The 20,435-nt window shown below is 35.7% G+C and overlaps 1 protein-coding gene across 3 annotated transcripts in view; it reads right to left on the bottom strand.

Moving 5' to 3' along the window:
- USP34 (ubiquitin specific peptidase 34) overlaps nucleotides 1-20,435 on the bottom strand; it is a 242,035-nt gene that overhangs the window by 7,891 nt on the left and 213,709 nt on the right. For 2 of the 3 annotated variants that reach the window (XM_036334433.1, XM_036334434.1), the window contains 9 exons: nucleotides 18,531-19,165; nucleotides 16,574-16,731; nucleotides 13,985-14,098; nucleotides 12,238-12,316; nucleotides 9,964-10,090; nucleotides 9,202-9,309; nucleotides 7,705-7,809; nucleotides 7,464-7,588; nucleotides 6,345-6,468 (listed from right to left, as the gene is read on the bottom strand). In XM_036334433.1, the coding sequence (XP_036190326.1) occupies nucleotides 6,345-6,468; nucleotides 7,464-7,588; nucleotides 7,705-7,809; nucleotides 9,202-9,309; nucleotides 9,964-10,090; nucleotides 12,238-12,316; nucleotides 13,985-14,098; nucleotides 16,574-16,731; nucleotides 18,531-19,165 (1,575 nt within the window). The remainder of the gene's footprint in view (nucleotides 1-6,344; nucleotides 6,469-7,463; nucleotides 7,589-7,704; nucleotides 7,810-9,201; nucleotides 9,310-9,963; nucleotides 10,091-12,237; nucleotides 12,317-13,984; nucleotides 14,099-16,573; nucleotides 16,732-18,530; nucleotides 19,166-20,435) is intronic. The other variant, XM_036334432.1, reaches the window with a different exon arrangement.

Raw genomic sequence — 20,435 nt, 5'->3', positions numbered from 1 at the left:
TTTTCTCTTCAATTTGGAGGCATTATTCTCATTTTTGTTCCCTTTTTTGGATGAGGAAATTATGCTCAGATAGATTATGTAATCTGCTCAGGTTCATCCCAAAAGCCAGTGAACGATACATTTGTGTCTACCCTAGATTTATCTGATTCTAAATCATGGGTTTCATGTAGTAGGTATGTATTTTTGTAATACAGTAAGATCCACACATATTAAATATAAACATTATTTTCCCTAGCCCGTGGTCGGCAAACTGGGGCTCGCGAGCCACATGCGGCTCTTTGGCCCCTTGAGTGTGGCTCTTCTTAAGCCTTAGGAGCACCCTAATTAGTTAATAACAATGTACCTACCTATGTAGTTTAAGTTTAAAAAATTTGGCTCTCAAAAGAAATTTCAGTCGTTGTACTGTTGATATTTGGCTCTGTGACTAATGAGTTTGCCGACCACTGCTAGGCCATCCTGTACACTGCACTCTGGAAACACACCCACGATACGCTAAGGACCCTCTTCATCATCCCACCTACTCCCTTTCCAAGTGACACCTCCTTTGGAAGGAAGAGAGTTTCCATTTCTTCCTAGCATTTTCACAGAACACTGAGGATCAGGTGCATCTTGGCTCTGTGACTCATGGTAGACACCGATATCATCCTACTCCACACACTCCTCTGGTACCTCGTGAGGAATCTTCACTTACTGGGCGGAAAGCACAGTGTGATGCAGTCACCCAAGTTCTTAGGCACACATCCAAGCTTTGTCTCAGTAAAACAGGACGGGCAGGCCTAAAACCTACTGGCTTCTATACACTTATATTTCTTCATCCCCCACGCACAAAGGAACTAATACACAAGAATAAAAAACTATTGCAACATATCTTTTCTTCATCAGTAACACTTATACTGTAGCAGCTGCTGGTGTGTTATGAAAAATCTTAAAACTGCTTTTGTAGGTAAAATAGTTCAGATGATTGCTGTGAGGATAAAATATTTCATATGTATATTTACCAGTTAGGGTTACGCCTATCTGAATTATATGACGATTCTTTATCTAGTTTTTATAGGAGTATTTATCATATCCCAGCATTATCTATGGGAAGTGATAGCTTCAGCCAATGGATGAAAGGCCCACAATTCAGTCTCAATGCTCCACTGTGAAACTGAATCACCAAGACCTCTTAGATGCTTCTAATTCCCCTTGTTATGACTTCCAACCACTAAGTAACCTACTGTTGTCTACTTGGCTTCCCTTGTAGGTTACTGGAAAAATCTGCTGGTCCTACCACAGAATATTCAAATACCGGTGCCAGTTTTTTTTTCTATGTAAATTACCAAATTGCTATAGTAAGTAAAATTATAAATATGTCTATTACATATAATTACCATGTATTAGTCTAGGATAAAGGGATTTATTTGCCTTTGGTGGACTAATAAATGCTGGCTCTGATCTGCACTAAGTGGTTGGCCCTGTTCTGAAGTACCTTTTCAGAAACAGCTAACCAGTTGCTTCTCTAATCAAATACCACCTTGACATCACAAAAAGGTAAAGCATGAACCAGTGCTGTGTTTTTTATGATTTGAAATTTTAACACATTTACTTTTACCAACTATAACAATTTTTCAATTCTAGATATTTGAAGATTATGGATTTTCTAGTAATGTCATGTTACTTTAAGAAAATCTATTTTTACTTCTGGCTATTAATGCATTAAGCAAACTTTCCAAAACCATGTTAAATAATAAAGGTGATAAATTCTTGTCTCTGAAGATTATTTAACTGAATGATGAAATCTAGGGATTTGTAATTAAGTTTAATTCTACTTGAGCATCTTGTTAATTCTGCATAAACTATATAGTATCTAAAAAATGGTATTAGAATTTGTAGTACCAGTTTTCTGTTACTTTAAACTTTTTTTGTTTCCCAAATACAAAAACAACGCATGATCCTTACAAATAATTTAAACCTTAACAGATATTCAACCTAGAAAATAAAAACACCCCATAATTTTATCCATATGCAATTAGAACATAATCCTCTATAGGTGTTAATTTTTTTTTGCATATACTGAGTGATTTTCCCCCTTTTAAAATGAGAATGTATCAGCCCAGGCCAGCGAGGCTGTCAGTTAAGTGTCCTTCCATGTACTGAAAGGTCAGGCACAGGCCTCGGTTGCAGGTTCCATCTCCTGGTAGGGGGCATGCAGGAGGTAGCCAATTCACGTTCCTCTTTCTTTCTCCCTCTTTCTTTCCCCCTCCCCCCACTAACTCTCCCCCTCTCTATAGAAAAAAAAAAATCAGTTTAAAAAATCGGTTTCAAATGTCACATTCTGTCTGCATAGTTTTCCAATTTATTTTTTTCACATAAATTCCATTTTTTTATTTTAAAGGCTAGATAAACTTTGGTTTATTTAACAAAGCTCCTATTAAGGGACATTGGATTGTTCCCAATTTTTAGTACAAACTAAGTGAAAATAAACATCTTATGTATATTGTTGTACACACTTATGAGTGACTTTCTAGATCTAAGTTGATGCCAAATTGCCTCTCCAAACCGACCCCAGTATAAGATGTTTTTCCCCCAAACATGTGTTTTATCTAAACTTTAACTCATAGTTGGAAAAAAGAGAAATTCTTATTTGCTTTCTTTATTTATGAAGTTCGGACTACTTTTCATATGTACTGTGCATGCGTGTGTGTGTATACTGCCTATTCATGGTTTTTGTTTATTTTACTTTATATTCTTTACCATCATATGGAATCCTAAACACTCTGTTATTTGGCAATACTAGCCATTTATCTGTTACAAATGCAAATATTTTCCCCATTATTTCTTTGTATTTTCATTCAATTTATGGCATTTTAAAAATTATATAGTATTTTTATGTAGACAAAATTTTCAATTTCTTATTGTTTCTGGGTTTTGTTTCCTGAGTCTTTCAAATCTCAAGGTGGCATCTATATAATCTCTAACATTTCTATGATTTTACTCTTCACAATTAAATCATTAATCCTCCTGCAATACATTTTGGTCTAAGGCAGCGGTTCTCAAACTGTGGGTCGCGACCCCTTTGGCGGTCAAACGACCCTTTTACAGGGGTCGCCTAAGACCATCCTGCATATTAGATATTTACATTACAATTCATAATAGTAGCAACATTACAGTTACGAAGTAGTAACAAAAATAATTTTATGGTTGGGTCACAACATAAGGAACTCTATTTAAAGAACCACTGGTCTAAGGCATGAAGCAGGTATTCAAGGCTTCCCACCTTCTCCCAGATGACTATCTCAATACCACCCATTCACCATTAATCTGATGTGTCCTCGTATATCTTTATATTTGTTTTTGAACCTTTTTCCCACTGTTCTGCCTGTGTATTTCCGTATCTGCATCACATGGTTTTAATCATTACAGTATATTTTTATTTAAGAAAGGGGGGAAAAAATAAACCCGTACTTGCTGTTTTTATGCAAAAAAGGGATAAACAAAAAGTGAATAAAAAGTGGTAGGAGGCTGTGAGTGTTATGATGTGTACCTGATATTGTTTTGAATTGTGAACTACATATTTAGTAAATACTAAAAAACAAAATTACTGTATCTTTAGTAAGTATTTAAAAATCAAGAGTGCCAGTCCCTTTGTCAGAACTTTTCTAGCTAAACTCCGCTATAGTAAAGTATCAAAATACTGTGGTTTCAGACAGTTATTTCACATGGCAGTCAACAGCCTGTTCACCCTTCCTGAATTCTCTTCCCACTTCTGTCTCTCCTAACCCCATACCTGACTGTCCTCACTTCAAAAGTACTTCTACCCTCCCTTTGTTTACGATTTAGTACTTGAAACTCTATCCCCTGCAATTCTAATCTATAGTTATTACATAATTACTTTTTATCCCCTAATAATCTTAAAATCTGCTCAGTTACCCATGTGAAAACTACCACAAAGACTTTAATTCAATGACTTGCAATCCAATATAGGTCTTGAGACAATCCCACCTATGGTTGGTCACAATATTCTGGCCCTTGGACCATCTAACCTCAAGACTCAAATGATTAAGAACACAACCAACTTAAACTTACCCTTTCCTCTCCTTGTTGTCAAATATAATTTTTTGAAGAAATTATACAAATGAAAACTCAACTCTCTGCTTCCCATTACAGTCATTAATGTGGGCTTTGCTTTGTTCAAGCTCTTTCCTAGGTGACTCTCCTGGAAACAATTATGTCAGCTGGAAAAAGGAGTTGCCTTCAAACACTGAGACATAATCTCTCCATTTATACGAGGCACAAGGAAAGCAATGTTTTTAGGTTTCTGTCTTATTTCATATCCAATTTCCTGCATTAAGTAAGATATAACCATGAAAAATTTCTATCCTGCTCAATTTGTGAAGGCTTTGGTTTCTATCTAGAGCTGTGCTATTATTATTATTATTTTTTAGGCTAGTTTAGACTAGTCAAGTGAAGCAGTGGGAGTGGAGAAGGAACAAAGAAATCTGTAACTGGCTGTGATCAATTAGTTGTAAGACACCAGCCAATGTGCTATTCTAATACAGTAGCCCACCAGCCACATCCGGCTCTTTAAATTTAATTTGGTTAAAATAAAATAAAAAAATCAGTTCCTTAATCAAACTTCAAGTTCTCAACACTCACATATGACTAGTGGCTATCATATTATGCATGGTGATGCAATTGGAGAATATTTCCATCCTTGTAAAAAGTTCTATAGAATAATGCATATGTAGAGAACTAAATACCATGAGACAGCATAAACAGTGCTTCGCGGTTTTAATAGTACTAAGAGTATAAAATATTATGAAAGCTGAGTCAGCTAATGTGGATGTCTGAGTTGTCCTTTTCCTCCCTCCTCCTGCTTCCCTCCATATATAATGTCCTTAAAACTGTATATTTGCGTTGATAAGAAACAGTTCCAAACAGGAAAGAACATTCAATATTTGGTTAGAGCTGTTCAAGTAGCTAAAATAGCTCCTCACATAATTTTTGGTAAAAAACACATGAACACAATTACCAAGAACTTTTTTTAAGGTCAGCATCTTTATAAGTCCCCTCTTTATCTGGGAGCAAGGCTGTGTTACTAGAACTCTTGGATATTATCTTACATCTGATCACTGCTGCTGCTACGTTTTAGCATTTTACCAAGTGCCACAACCCAACTGTGCAATCATAAAATGGCCGATCTGAGCATATCCTCACCCCTCCCACCACCATGTTGGCACCTCAGCTACATATATATTCAGCTAATGATAACAGGTGGAAGGAACAGCCTTTCAAATCTGAAGATGCTCTAATCACTTACCAATAAGATGGTTTTTCTGAAGAGGAATTATCCCTGACAGCTTTTACCACTTCCTTCTTCTTGGATAATGAAACCTAAAATAGGTTCACATCTTTTGCCCTACCTATAATGGATCAAAACCTTTTCCAAGAAAGGGAGGGGTTGTGATTGAGAAGGAACACAAGGGGACTTATAGGGTTGTAATTATAATTATGTGTGGTAACATTCTATTTCTTGACCTGCGTGATAATTCCATGAGTATTTTATTTCCCATGCTCTGAAATAAAACTCCAAAACACTGGAGAGGATCCTGGACCATCCCTAAAGAAGCAAGACACACAGACCCTGGGAACTCTGGAGGTCCTCAGATAAGGGACATCTGATGAGGGCTACATGTCTTCCAAAGACTTATCAGCTAAAAAATGTCACCCAAAGGGAGCATTCTCTACAGCTCTCAGGCACATCCTTGGAAAGACAATATTACTTATTAATTGGCATTTTCTTCCCCCTTAATAATTCACTGATGGTTTTGTTTTCTATTTCTCACATATTCCTTTTCAAATTTCCCTTTCTACTCACCTCTCTATTTTATGAGACTTACCTCCTAATTTACTCATATATGCACCTCTGCTTCACCCTAGCAAGCCCAGTCAGCTTGCTCTTGGTGTTACCAGCTCCAAAGCACAGCTGGCACTATAGATCTCAACTTACCCTCAAGATCAGGGCTGGGGAAATAAGCCTGTCTTCCTAAGCAGAACAGTTTTTGTTTTTCAATTCTGCTGGGCAGGTGGAGGAGGACATGGGCTTCTACATACAAAAGTGAGCAGCCCTACTCCACACTCCTGTATAGGCCAGCTGAAACTCTGGGCAGAACTATTCAATGGAAACCAGTAAGTTGGTGTTTTCTTAATAAAAATAAAAATGTTCCCAAGAATAATTAATATTTTTAAACATTCACTTTAAAAAATAAAAAAAGGATTGTCTCATTTTTTTCCTCCCCTTCCTGAATGGCTAAGGGCTTAAAATAATTCAGTGGAATTTACTGCTCATCTTTTATACTTACTCAGCTTAACTAATGTTTCAGTAAATTTTTCACAGTTGATTGCAACTCGGCATAATAGATGGATGAATTGATGATAAGAAAAGAAGTAGTCTAGCAGCATACGATCATAAACGTCATCTTTGCCCTGAAGGTTAAAGATGATAAAATGGTTGCACTTAAATTGTATAATAAATTAAAGAGCATATTTTGTGCAAATGTAATAAATTTAACTAAAAAGCTGATTAAATATTTAAAATCTATAAGAATCTAGTTTTAATTTCCAAGTTTCTATTAAGGTTATTAAGATCTTAATTGTCACAAGTTTATTTTCAGTGTGCAAATGCTGTCAATTAAAATTACCCATTATTTCTACATACTTTAATAAAGTAAAATTACTATAAGATTTTAAAATGTGATACTTTCACTCTATAGACATAAAATCAAGAAGGATTAAATTTTATTTTTGAAATAGATTCCAAATTATTTTTGTAATGGTTACTATAGGGTTAATTATTTTTATAGTTTATCTTATAAAAACTCAAGTATATTTAAGATACAAAGATAGTGGGGGCAAGGGAGAGTGTGAATGAAGTGGGGTGAAGAAAGGTAAGTGGGAAAATTGTTTAAAAAATGTTGAAACTAAAACAAATTATCCTGTACCTTTTCTCCATAATTTAAAATTAGTATTATTTTTAGAATAAGCGTTAGAGGACAAAAGTCAAGACTACAAATGATAAATCTATCAATTGTGATACAAAGCTTAGGTCAAAGGATTATAATTAAAGGTAAGAGAAGTCATTGATTACGTGAATTTAAACAGTAGTAAGTACCTAACTTGACTTTTCAGGTTTAGATATATATGACCCAATTATAATTTGGCCTAGTAACAAACACTAATAAGGTTTTCCATTAAGGTATTTTTAAGGGGGGAAAAAAAAAACTTACTACTTGTACTTATTGTTGATTTTGCAAATATTAAACCAAAATTTCTGAGCACTATAAGGAAAAGTCCAAATGAGTCTAATCTTTTTAGGATCCACAAAATGGTCATTTAAGTCTAATATACTCTTAACTGCCAGAGGGGAAATTTCAAATTACTGTGTACTATAGAAACATGGTTTTCCTGGCATCCCAACATACCTTACTGGTTTCCACCATTGTGGGCAAGAGGCACATATTGAGTTCAGGGCGCGGAGGCCGAATATTGCTTTTCCCTCCTATTAGCTTGATATTTTCTCGACAAGGGAAATAAGGTCCAAGAGACACTAAGACATTAAAAGTGTACAATAAGAATAAATGGAAAAAATAAATCTCCATGTTTCAGTGTGCAGAAAGATTAAATGCCAACCATATTCAAGGACTGGGCTAGATGAATACATACTTGGTATGTTACTGTGATGGTAAGTACAATGGTTGTGTTGTAGAAATGGAACCAGAGTATGAAGAAAGTCATGGGGACTCAAAAGCACAAGTTCCTTGAGGACATCTGAAAATAAGAACACAATTTGGGTATTAAAAAACTGGAGTATGTCTACCAACTTTCAAACTCAAAAACCCGTTTGGAGTGACTAGTTGCAGTGTGGCAGCTGGAAAGTTTTAATGGGTCTAAAACTGTTTTAGCTCCTGACACTGGGAGAAATCATGTCTAATCCTCAATCAAAACTGGATCAGCAGAGTTACTAACCACAAAAGGGCTATCATTTAGATACTAAAATTTAAAACTATTTATTTGTATATTATTTATTCAAGAGAAGCATCATGGAGAGTACCTGAGGGAAATATTTAATGCACATTGTTTTCATAAAATCAACCAAAGAAACATATTAATGTAAATAAGGTTCAAAGTTCTTCAGATATAAGGAGTAATCCTTAATCTACTTTTAATGTTTCATGGTGCCGGTTGGACTGACTCTCATCTTCTAATCACGTAAGTGTCAAGCTCATGACGACAGGCAACTGGGAGAGATTCTGGCAAGATTACCACCATGCGCCTCTCTCCTCTTGTTGGAGAGTCATAGGCCAGTAATTCCACAGACCGTCAGGCCAATGCCTGCTAAGACTGACTGCTACATATGACAGCCAGTTCGTTATTCATGTTATTTTGAGAAACTCTTATAAGCAGTTATAGTATCTAAAGATTTAAAGTGGCTTCTAAAGTAGTAAAAATTCAATATAAGCCAAAACCGGTTTGGCTCAGTGGATAGAGCGTCGGCCTGCGGACTGAAGGGTCCCAGGTTCAATTCCGGTCAAGGGCATGTACCTGGGTTGTGGGCACATCCCCAGTAGGAGATGTGCAGGAGGCAGCTGATCCATGTTTCTCTCTCATCGATGTTTCTAACACTCTCTCTCCCTCTCTGTAAAAAATCAATAAAATATATATATTTTTTAAAATTCAATATAAATTTAAAATGAGGGGGGTCCTTTAACAGGCACAAATTATTTTATTATTAATATGCAATTAATAAAAAGGTAAAATACTTAGGAGTTAGGAGTCTTTGAACAACTACTAAGAAGTATCTTTAGGCAAAAGAGCTCACAGTGAAATAATCACCACAACCCTTTACAAGGTCAATTCTACTTTGTAAACATTTGCATGATTCTATCTTGCTTCTATAGGACAGAATATTCAGAGCAAGAGATCTAGAGATAACCTAAGGTCAAACAGCCCAGATATATTAAGTGACCAGCCTATGATCATAAAGGTAATTATTGGCATGTTAAGAAATAAAATTTGATTTTCTTAAGACCTGTTGGCTATTGCAAGTAATACATACTGGTAAAAAGTACAAATGTCTTTCCAAACCCTACAGAACATCACATCTTATAGAAAAATAGTCCCACAAAAATGTTCTTTCACTAGGGTTTCTAAGTTACTTACCGATACAGGCATTTCTAAGTTCTGGAGGGCTATAGGAATTAAGAAGAGTTAACAGTTTATGGGCAAATTCAATTCGTTCTTGCCACTGGATTAATGCTTGTTTCACATCTGCAAATACAAAAACACACATAAATATGCCACTTGAGATCAAACCCCCTCAATTATTTTCTATATAAACTACAGAATACTAACACTAAGAAACTCATATTAATTACATAAACATCTTGGGTAAAAGCTATGATTGTTTTCATCCGATGGCTACTACTGTTAAACCTGCTAGATTTCTTAAAGCACAGATTTTAGTGATGAATATACCCTATTTTCTAGAAATTTATATGAAGTTCAGAGTTCACATTATCTTACAGGGACACAAGAGATATTTTTATAGTTATTTCTCTTGAAACTAAAATGATCTAATCTAAGCCATGAAGTTTCATGCTTAGAGAACCTTCACATGTTGTTATACTCATGTTGTTAGTGGCTGGAAATGTTTTCCAGTCTCCTACATCTTGACACTTACAACATGCCTGACTATTTTGGGGGCAGACATAAAGAAAATAAGAGCACTTCAATCTTATATCAAGAGGTCATGATAAGCATTTCCTTTTGACTAGCAACAGCCCCATCTTCTGTAACTGGAGATAAAAACAAATTCTCTGAAGCATGCGGTTTAAACGCCTTATTTTATTCTTTAACAGTTGAACTAACAACAATAAAAACAAAGCAAAAAAACAAAACAAAAAAAGAGAGGAATAGCCAAACCTTTTCTCTGAAGATATGGACGTGTAGACTTCAATACCGAAAGGAATATTGACAGAAGTTCTACTAAGTCTCCAGTCACATGGCAAGCGGTGGCTTCATGATACATCATGTGCAGTGTGTTGAATGACTACAAGTGATTTAAAAAATAGAAAACTTCATTTCATTTTTACTTTATTGAGCCACAAAATTGTAGAGCTCAGTTGTTTTCAGGCTCAGACTATGTATATGCATACAAACACAAAGAAAATGTATATGTTTTTTATCTAAAAGTCAAATTCTCTCTTTCAGCTCTTTTAAAATATAAAACAGTCCTCACACTTCAGAGCCCTCATATTTTGGGTACACATTTTAGTGTGAAGAAATAATTTGTTTAATCAGATTTTTCTTCTTTTTGTTACTGTTTGCTCTAAGATGGCAAGCCTTAGAGAGTATAAGGCAGCAGGCAACAACATGAAGATTAGGGAGAATAGCATGGCTTCTGAAGAAAGAAAATGGTGACATAGTTGTCAGCTATATTCAGAGAAAGAGGTAAAAGAGCTCAAAAGGGTAGGAATTTCTTTCATCACTAGTGGCCCGGTGCACAGATTTGTGCACATTGAAAGGAAATTAATTAGAAGAAATATTTTAATATTGCTATTTGCCCTTTCTCTATAATAGAAGTGTCAACCGAATTCACGATTGACAATGACAGAAACACATGTGTAATTGGCGCCAGCGAGAGCTTTACTTGTATCATGCATGCGTGAGTCAACTTACCCTTTTATAGATATAGAATAAACTTGCTTAATTAGACCTACTTTCTGATTTAGCTAAACTTTTCCAGCCCAGTGAAGCACTTCTCTTTCAGGTAATTGTCAGCAACACAGCAGTAAATATCAACACAAAGCAAATTATTATTGTAGATCACGCAGGGAAAATAAAGGGTGAAATATTTAACTGCAGCAGTGTTTGACTATATTCTGCGCAGTGAGAAAACCTGAAGTACTTTCAAGGTTCACCATTTCTTACTTCTTTTCAAGTTGGGTCAAGTTTCTCAGCTTTCTAAATCTCCGTTTTCCGGCTAATGAAAAGAAAATAGGATTCCACCGAGTCTCCTATCTACCTACTACAGGACTTCTGTGAGGATCAAATGAGATGAGGCACAAACATTTGGTTACAGTGTAAAATGTTTCCACCTGGCTATAAAGCAAGTTGAGTTCCTGGGCTGAAGAAACTCCAAGGAGGCTAGTCGTGAGGGAGAGGAAGCTGGGCGTTGCTACGTAACGTCATTACCCGGATGGACACTTAGCATATCAGCCTTTTATATATATAGGTACTGGCTTGTTAAATCTATTAACTCCTTTAACTATATATTAGTTTAATTAAACCCTTAGATTTTTTTCCCCACTTCCTTTACACCAAAGCATCTTTTTTCTAATCCTCTAAAATCAGTTCAAAATTCATGGCCTAATCTGTGGCAGTACATAATCTGAATGATGTACTTATGCGGCACTTAACCTGTAGACTGTGAAGACAGTAACTACAGTGCCTAGCACAAAGCCTGGCAGAGAAGACATTCAGATATCTGCTGAATGAAATTCTCACTACTGCTCTTTCATTTACCTTTTGTTTTAGCCAAACAGAAAAGTTGGCATTTCTCAAATACGACCAAAACTTTCTTGCCTCTGTGCCAATTAAGTCATTTATCATTCCAAGTCCAAATTCTTCAACGTAGTTTCAAACATGTTGTATTCCTATTCTGCCATACCATTTTCTGGAAAAAACCACCCTACCTCCTAATCACATGGTACCCATGGCATATATCTTTCAACTTATCTCCATTAGTAGACTAAAGGTTACAATGGACCTCTATGGCCTTAAAATCATCTCAAAGCAAGGATGTTCAAGAATTATGGGAAGAATGAATGGCTGATTTTAACCACCTGTCACAATCTCACTAGCTTTCTCTATTATGCTAAGCTCAGTTTCTTAATGCTATCAAATGAGTGAGCTCTTGAGAAACTGTGCCTTTGAATAAAATGCATAAAACTAGTCTATTTCAAGTGGTTGTTCCAAATACAAACTGACGGGGAAAGTATGGAATTACTATGGAAAAAGTAAATAGCACCCTAAAAATTGTGACTTAATTATTCTCTGAATATTAATTAGCATCTACTGATTGGTATAATTAAAATCTAAATAGCTGTGAAACAGTCTACCATAAACTCTAAATATCCACAAAACAAGAAGTCTTGGTGAGAAAATAAAAATGAAATAAATCTACAAAATATTTACCTCAGTCATCAGGATCAACCCTCGATTAAATACAACAAGAAGCCTGTCTTCATCAGATTCTAATAATATTCTGAAGGCACTGGAAGAATACATAAAGTCTAATTTGAGAATTCTGAATCAGAATAGAACACTTTGCTCATTAAAAACACAAAACAAAACCAGATGTATATTGTCATTTAGGCTCTCTACATTCCTACCAATAGAAAAGAGACTACTACATCTATTTCTTAGTAATTCAATAAAAGGAGATAATATTAAATACGAAACCCTCTAAGTAACTTAAAGGAAAGTTATGTCTAACAGTATCTAGTCTGCTCTTAATTATCCACAATGGTAGAAGAGAGATGTAATAAGAATATTTTGAAAGTTTCAGTACAAAAAAATGCTTATTTTTATAATGGGTTTATCTTTGAGATTATGCTAAGTTCTGAACAATAATATATACTTGTATTATCAAATCACTCATTAGGTGGTAATTGGGGGAAAAAGAGAAACATGACGGGAAAAACATTAAAAACATATGGTGGCCCTAGCCAGTTTGGCTCAGTGGAGAGAGCATAGGCCTGCAGACTGAAGAGTTCCAGGTTTGATTCCAGTCGGGGTGCATGCGGGAGGCAACCAATTGATGTGTCTCTCTCACATCAATGTTTCTCTCTCTCTCTCCTCCTCCTCCCTTCCACTCTCTCTAAAAATCAATGGAAAAATATCCTTGGGTGAGGATTAACAAAAAACAAACAAACAAAAACATACAGTAGCCTTAAAAATAATTTATATAATAATCAAAAGCAGTTATTATTCTTGTTAGCGGACCTAATTCCATTATTGGGTACTGAAAACTGCTGTTATATAGTATGACTGGAAATCGTTGCACTTTGACAAAATGTTATCTTTCCTTTTTCAAAAGAAAGAATTAAGAAAGCTCCAAATCTTTTATTGAAAATAAAAACTTTAAGTAGTAAATCTTGGGAAACCAATATATTCAAAATTAATGCCAACATTTAAAAAATTTCCTTTAAAGAGTCCTGGCGAAAGCATTTAGTGTATTAATAAAGATCCAAATTGAAAGTTTTCTGAAGAAGATAATGTAAAATAACTTTATCTTGGGTTAATAGCTTAAGGTACTAGAGTGTTCAACACTATGAACAAACAAAAAAACAAACTCAGTAAGGGGTGTAGGGGTAAAATGAAGAGGGTAATAAAGGTGACATGGTGACAGAAGGAGACTAGACTTTGGGTGGTGTGCACACAATAGAGTATACAAATGTATTATAAAGCTATACACATGAAATTTGTATGATGTTATTAACCAATGTTACCCCAATAAGTTTAATCTAAAAAAATTTAAGAAGTTATTACAGTATTCAAGAATGTACTGCCAAGAAATGTGCCTAATAAAGGACATCACCTCCAAGTCTTATTGTAATACTAGTAGCCCAGTACATGAAATTTGTGCACATTGAAAGGGAATTAATTAGAGGAATGTAATTTGGACTATCTAATATTAATAATATGTGAGCGTGAGGCAGTCCGCGTTTCAGAAATTCAATGACGTGAATTTTAGCTATTACTTTGCCAAATAAATGGAATTTACAGATGTCATTTAAAAGAGCATTCAGCTTCATATTAAAAACTTTGGCTACCAAGTCAGGTCTGTTTTCAACTTTTTGCCAGCATTGTAAATTGTTTGCAATATCTGCCCATTTGGGGTTGTCATGTCATGGTTATGAATAAATCGGGCTTGCCATACCTCGTTATAATTGCCATAGCGTCCTGATATCGCTGCTGCATATTTCTGGGACTACCCTCAGAAGATGATGGAAGTATTATCATTTTACCAATCGGCACATTGTCCTTTTCAAATCTAGATTTGAGAAAATCCATCAAACCACCGTATTTTTCAACTCTCAACTTAGATTGGTTTGCTTTGATGAAATTTATCTGATTGGCCTCCATTTTTGAATACGAATCCATGATAAACTGTTGAGTTAATTTTCCTGCATTTAAAATAGGATTGAACGTGTCCTGCACAGAGAGATGAAATCCATAATACTGCATTTGTGTGACTCGTGTCCTTACATTTTGTCTAGTATTATTGTCGATGACACTGTTGTCTCTGAGTCTTAATGCAATATCTGTTCCCCAGGCTTGTTTACCATGTGGAAAAAGGATAAGATATGTCATTGCATCTAATGTAGGAAACAGGATATTTATTTGTTTCATTTTAGTGGCATTTGGGTTATTGGGATCTAGTTTACAATGAATGAGCAAGTCCCTTTTTCAAAAGGAGGTTCTCCACCTTCATTTCTGAATATGACAGCAAACTCAGTTACACGGAGAGAATTATATCTACCTGGGTCACTGTTGCCATCGTATTTAATTGCCATTGTTACCTCTGTGGGAGCAATACCTTTTGCTGCTGCTTCAGATTGGGCTTCCTTTTCTACCTCATGTAGCATCTTGTACGATTTTGTTAATTCATTTATTTCATGGATGAGGTTGTTGATGTTGATCATGAGTCTTTCTGAGAAGCCTGGTTTTCTGGCATTGCTAATCTTTTACTTGTAGCTTTGGCTGTATCCAAAATATAGAGTTGAGCAAACTTCTGAGAAACACCATCCGAAGGATGTAAAGTTCCAGTACGGTGATAAACTTGCCCGTGTATTCTAAAACAGTATGGCCCATATCCTGATGGCGATGCAATATTTGCACCCATGGAAGCAAAAGCAAAGGAACTATTTATGGGACGGATATTTTCCATGATATTTTTACTGTCAGAATAGTTTGTCATTAATCTTTTTAAATATGCCGGGTAATCTGAAAAATATCATTTGGACAGACTTTCCCTTTGCTACAACATCGAGTAAATTTCCCATCAGATGGTTTTTCATCTGAGAAACTGAGTGATAGGCAAAATTCACATCAAACAGTCATTCCACCACAACTATGTTCGAGGATTGCATCTTCATGTACTCCATTTTTGCTGAGAAGACAGTTCCTACAGGTATTTGTAGTACTTGTTGATGACTGTTCTCTCAACATATTCTGTCATCGCCACCGCCTTCTTTCAACTTCAAAGGCACGTTGGTCTGTAGACATTTTCCGTCGATAACACTGATGTTTTTCGGCATCAGAGCAACGTTTTTCCAGTAGCTGTTCAGATACATCCTGCTGCAGGCACCGCCTTCTTTCAAGATCAGACGCATGCTGCTCTGCAGACACTTTCTGTCGATAACGCCAGCATCTTTTGGCTGCAGACCTACGTTGTATCAACTGTTGTTCTTAGACATAGTCCGACCTCTCTACTGTCAAGGTCTGAGATGCAGGTGAATGAGAGTCCTGGCTATCAGGCCGCTGAGAGCTGTCTGACCAATGGCTGATTCTGTGGGGGTGGGACTTCCTCCTCCTTGTTGTCAGTTTCCACAGCTGTGATGAGGAAGCTGGGGTGACAGAGGGAGCCGCGCCCTCCAAGCCGCCCTCTCGCTCTGCTCTATGTCCAGCAGTCTCCTGCTCTGCTAAGTCCCCCAAACCTCCCGCTCTCTGCTGGCAAGGTCCTGGGAGTCCGCGGGCGTGGCTAGGCACGGGTGGCCGTACCTCCCTGACCAGCGAAAGTCCTGGGAGCCTGCGGGCATCGCTATGGCCTTGCCTCCTGGGGCCAGCGAAAGTCTTAGGAGCCCCTCCTGGGGCTCTTGACACCTGTGTATGCAAATTAACCGCCATCTTTGTCGGATAATTTGCATAGTCACTCGGATTGGCTGGTGGGCATGGCTTCAGCATAGTGGCGGGACAGCTAATTTGCATGTTTCTTTTATTATATAGGATATAGATGAATTTTAAGAAATTAACCTGGATTTTAATTTGCTCTGATTAATTATAAAGGTCATGATTTGTTATTTTCCTAATTCCTAGTTAAAAAATATAGGGCTAAACAAATGAAAAACATATTAACAGCGAGACTCATTCAAAGATGAAAAAAGCTATTTCTGGAGGCCTCTAGAACAGAACTGTTCAAGCATAATTTGGATGACTGTCAGAGAGAAGGGAAGTGTCAAGCTTTAAGTAGAACACTGTCTATTAAGGTTCCTTTCGACCTTAAGATTCTATCATTTTGACAAAACACAGACAATCTAAAACCAAACAAAAACAAAACCTGCTCAAAAGTAGCTCATCAGCTTTCAAAATATAAATTCTTCATGGTGACTAAACACATAAATGCTTCCCCCAATAACCTTACAGAGTTGGTAAACGTTTAGTTATAACTTAAATTGTCAGAAGTATGGTGCCCATCATCTCAGTTGGAAAAACAAAAACAAAAAACCCCCACAAAACATCTTTTTACCTTATTAAAGTAGTCCAGCAGGAGCGGCCATCTAAGCAACGCAAGTAACAACTTATGGTTGTTTTCTTAAACTGTTTAATATCTTCTAATTCTTCATCTCTCATATCTGGCCTCTGAGCTATAAACAGCTGCATCAGGTTAAATAGTTCTTCCACTGCCTAAAAAGGGCAAATAAACATCATGGTGATCTTTTAACCCTACAATGTTTTAGAATGTATGCTTCTCATTCTAGATGTTATACTCATTAGCCAGCCCTTACAATTACACAAATGAGTTCAGTTACAGTAACATTCAAGAATGGTTATAAAATTAGCAATGAATTCTATTTTTAAAATTTCATATATAATTCATTTAGTGCAAATCTCAAAATATAATTTTAGGAAGATTAAAAACTGCAAGTTAAGATAGTTCATTTTTAGTCTTAATACTGTTTCAAGACCAGGTTTTGTAACTTCAAATGTGCATTCAGAGACCTGCTACAACAAACCTTTACCACCTTTTCTTTAGTAAGTGAGAAATTATCACTTTGTCACAAGAATTTTACATCCCTCAATTAAGACCATTTCTAAGAAAACCCTTTGGTGCCAACATTTGGAATGATCTTTCTTGACTGATGGATGCTCAGTTCAAGTTACCTGGCAAAAATTGATTTAAGCACCATTTTCATTAAAGTCTTTAATAGATAAGTTCTACAATAAAAACCGTTATATTTCACTGATGTCAAGGGCAAAAAAACATTAGGGGATAGTCTCATGCAGCACTCTTCAGAGGTATATTTAACTATGGACATGTTAAGTAATGAAATCAAGTATTACTTATATGAATGTGATAGAAAAAAATGGATTCACTCTTATAAATCTTATCCTAACTCCTAAGTCAGGCAGACTCTCTCATTCTTTTCCTTATGTATTCTTATTGCCTTGGTTTTGAAAGTGTTTTTCTTTTTTTGTACTGAATACAATCACTTTATTATAGGCATTCTAACTTTCTTCACTGGAAATTAGGTTCTTTCAAGGTGAGAAATTATAAACAATTCACTACATTATGTCTAAAGAACTGTTACGGTCCTTTTTTTCAACAGGAAAAAAGTATAGTACATAACTCAAGGATACCAATCCTTAAAATACCCTTCACTGTATTTTTTGATTAACTCTTAAATGTTGAATGTCTTGAAAAATGTCTACTCTCCACTCCCACCATTTCCTATTTAGCAAACAACTTCTCATATTAGCAATTTATGGCCTCTGAGTTCACAATAGCCTTAAAAAGGTTTCTGCACTCCCCTTCCAAACACCTTCCCAGACTTATACCCTCTTGGTATAATTTCAATTGACAACAGAGAATAAGAGATGACAATGAAAAGAAATATCCAGGAATGACAGCCTTATATAGGGATGGGGGGGGGAGGGGCGGGTAGATGTAATATCAAACCTACAAATAGTCTGCAGAGAAAAAAAAATCCTATTTACACTGAATATATTTGTATTCTGATAGAACATTTAACCATTTCATTCACTTCAATGTAGTATGAGAAAAAAATACTAGGGAATACTACAGCAAAGATAAAAATATTATTTAGCTCACAACTTAGCTTAGCATATAGACCTTGATAATAAATATCAAAATAAAAATATTCACTTCATTAAAACTGTACCATAAAGCTAACTTTTTTTCATTAGGTACATATGAAAGATACATTTACAAAACCATAAATTAAAATAGGTAAATTCCATTAGAGAAAATTTCATTATCAACCTACGAAAAACTACCCATACACTTATAAATTTTATAACCATACAGCATTTTATGTTTTCAAGAAAACAAATATATGTTAAGTCCTTAAGAAAGAATAAAGTTAGACCATACTCCCATATTTTCTCACCATGTCCCAACAGGGGAAAAACAGGTATTTCCAATCAATTTGAGGATACAGATATAAGTTATCAATTTTACTCACTCCAGGGTATTGGCTGGCATGGGGTGTGAGATTCTTAAAGGCCCACTGGATGTTCTGGTGAGAAGCCAGTTGTCGTGTAAATGTAGGAGACTGCTCACAGCAGAGCCTCAGAATGCCATAGTAGGCAGGCAGCATCCCACGGTTAAAGAGCACCACATCCTGATCATCATGGTCAGCAAGGATGTAATTGAAGGCAATGTTCTTGGTTACCACTGGGTTCTGAACAATAAGGCGGATATTCTCTGGACAGTCAGCACACACATTGTACCAAAATGAAAGCAAAGCCTGTTTATTGTGATTTGTAGCTATTGCTGGCTCAGAAAGTTTAGGCTGGAAAAGGTTCCACAAATCCATGAAATATGTGGAAAACATCAGCTTCTCAGTTTTGGAAATTAAACAGTAAGTCATAAAGCTAAAATAGGGCACTAGCTTTGTAGTGCCATGAACAGCAGCATCAACATAAAGTTTGGCTCTTGACAGCAAACCAAGGAGCACGTTGTAGACCTGATGTAGGACTACTGTTGTGTCTGGACTGAGTGGAAGGTCACGGGTTGGGATGTGCAAAGACCTTGTTGACCGGAACATCTGGCGGAATGAATTGCTTGGTATAAGGGACACCAGAAGATAAGCTGCAGCTATAAATGTAAAAAAAAAAACCTGTCAGATAGGTCCTTACAAGATATAAAAAATAAACTAAAGAGTAGTCATTAAACACAAAGCCACTCTTCCCTTTAAAAATTAAAGTGAATAAAATTTAAGGGACATGGACATCTCTTTTAATATCTTTCTGCTCTATCATTAGTCCCAGAGAAAGATCCCAAGGAATGATGTAGACTGATATCTTCCATTCTGTCACTGTTCTTTTTTAAGTAGAGACAATAATCACATTAGCAAAAATAGCTTTAAACTGCTTTCGTTTAGCTTTCCCAAGATGTAGAGTTTTCCCAGTTATTTTATCATTTCATTTCTTCTCAGGAAACAATATGGTTTAATAGAACACAATATTTAGAACCAGAAGACCTATATAAGGCTGATAAACATGGTCAAATCATTTAATGTTTTAGGGTCTTAGTTTTATTCTTTACAAAGCAATAGTAAATTCTTTTGTAATAATTTATAGGTAAAGGTAAAATTTACTTACATTATAAAGACAGAATGAGATCTATTTAAAAGTCCTTTGTAATACATAAGATCATATATATGCCAATTTTAGAACATTAACTTTGAAAATTTTATTTAAAAGTCTTCTAGGCTAATCTTGCACACAAAGAATCTCTCCTTCAACATACCTGAAAAATCTTAAGTCTATGCTATAATTCTGAGAGGTTAATGACTCATTAGTTGAGTCCATATATAAAAGCAGTTACTATGCGCAAGGAAATGAGCTACGTACTTTATAAATATTATCTCATTTAATCCTCACAACCACCTTGGAGGTAGGTACATTTGAAAGACATATGGCATTGGAAACTCTGAATCTTGGAAAAGCAAAGACCAAGGCCACACAGATAAAGAGGAGAAGCCCATAATCAGCCTTGGGAAACAATGATTATGATAATGGTAAAACAATAACAAGAATTGCTAACATTTATTGAATGTTTACTATTTAACATCATAACTTTATATAGCAGGCACTACTTTTGTTATCCCTACTTTCACTGAGACTTAAAATAGTAAGACTACCCCTTATAACACAGATAGGTGGCACAACTGGAATTCAAACCCAGGTCAGTCTCATGAGCTCCTAACAGTCACTACAGAGCCTCCTCAAGGCTTCTAATGACTTAGTTTAACTCTACTTTTAATACACCTACTAAATTCTGTCTCCCACTATTTTATCAATAATTTGATAATTTCCATTGTACTGTCAAAGCAAAAAAAGTCAGTATATCTAAAATTAATTGT

This window comes from Myotis myotis, unplaced genomic scaffold (genome assembly GCF_014108235.1).
Source record: "Myotis myotis isolate mMyoMyo1 unplaced genomic scaffold, mMyoMyo1.p scaffold_m19_p_14, whole genome shotgun sequence".
NCBI lineage: Eukaryota > Metazoa > Chordata > Mammalia > Chiroptera > Vespertilionidae > Myotis > Myotis myotis.
The sequence above is the reverse complement of the archived record's forward strand: the minus strand, read 5'-3'. Positions and strand labels throughout refer to the sequence as shown.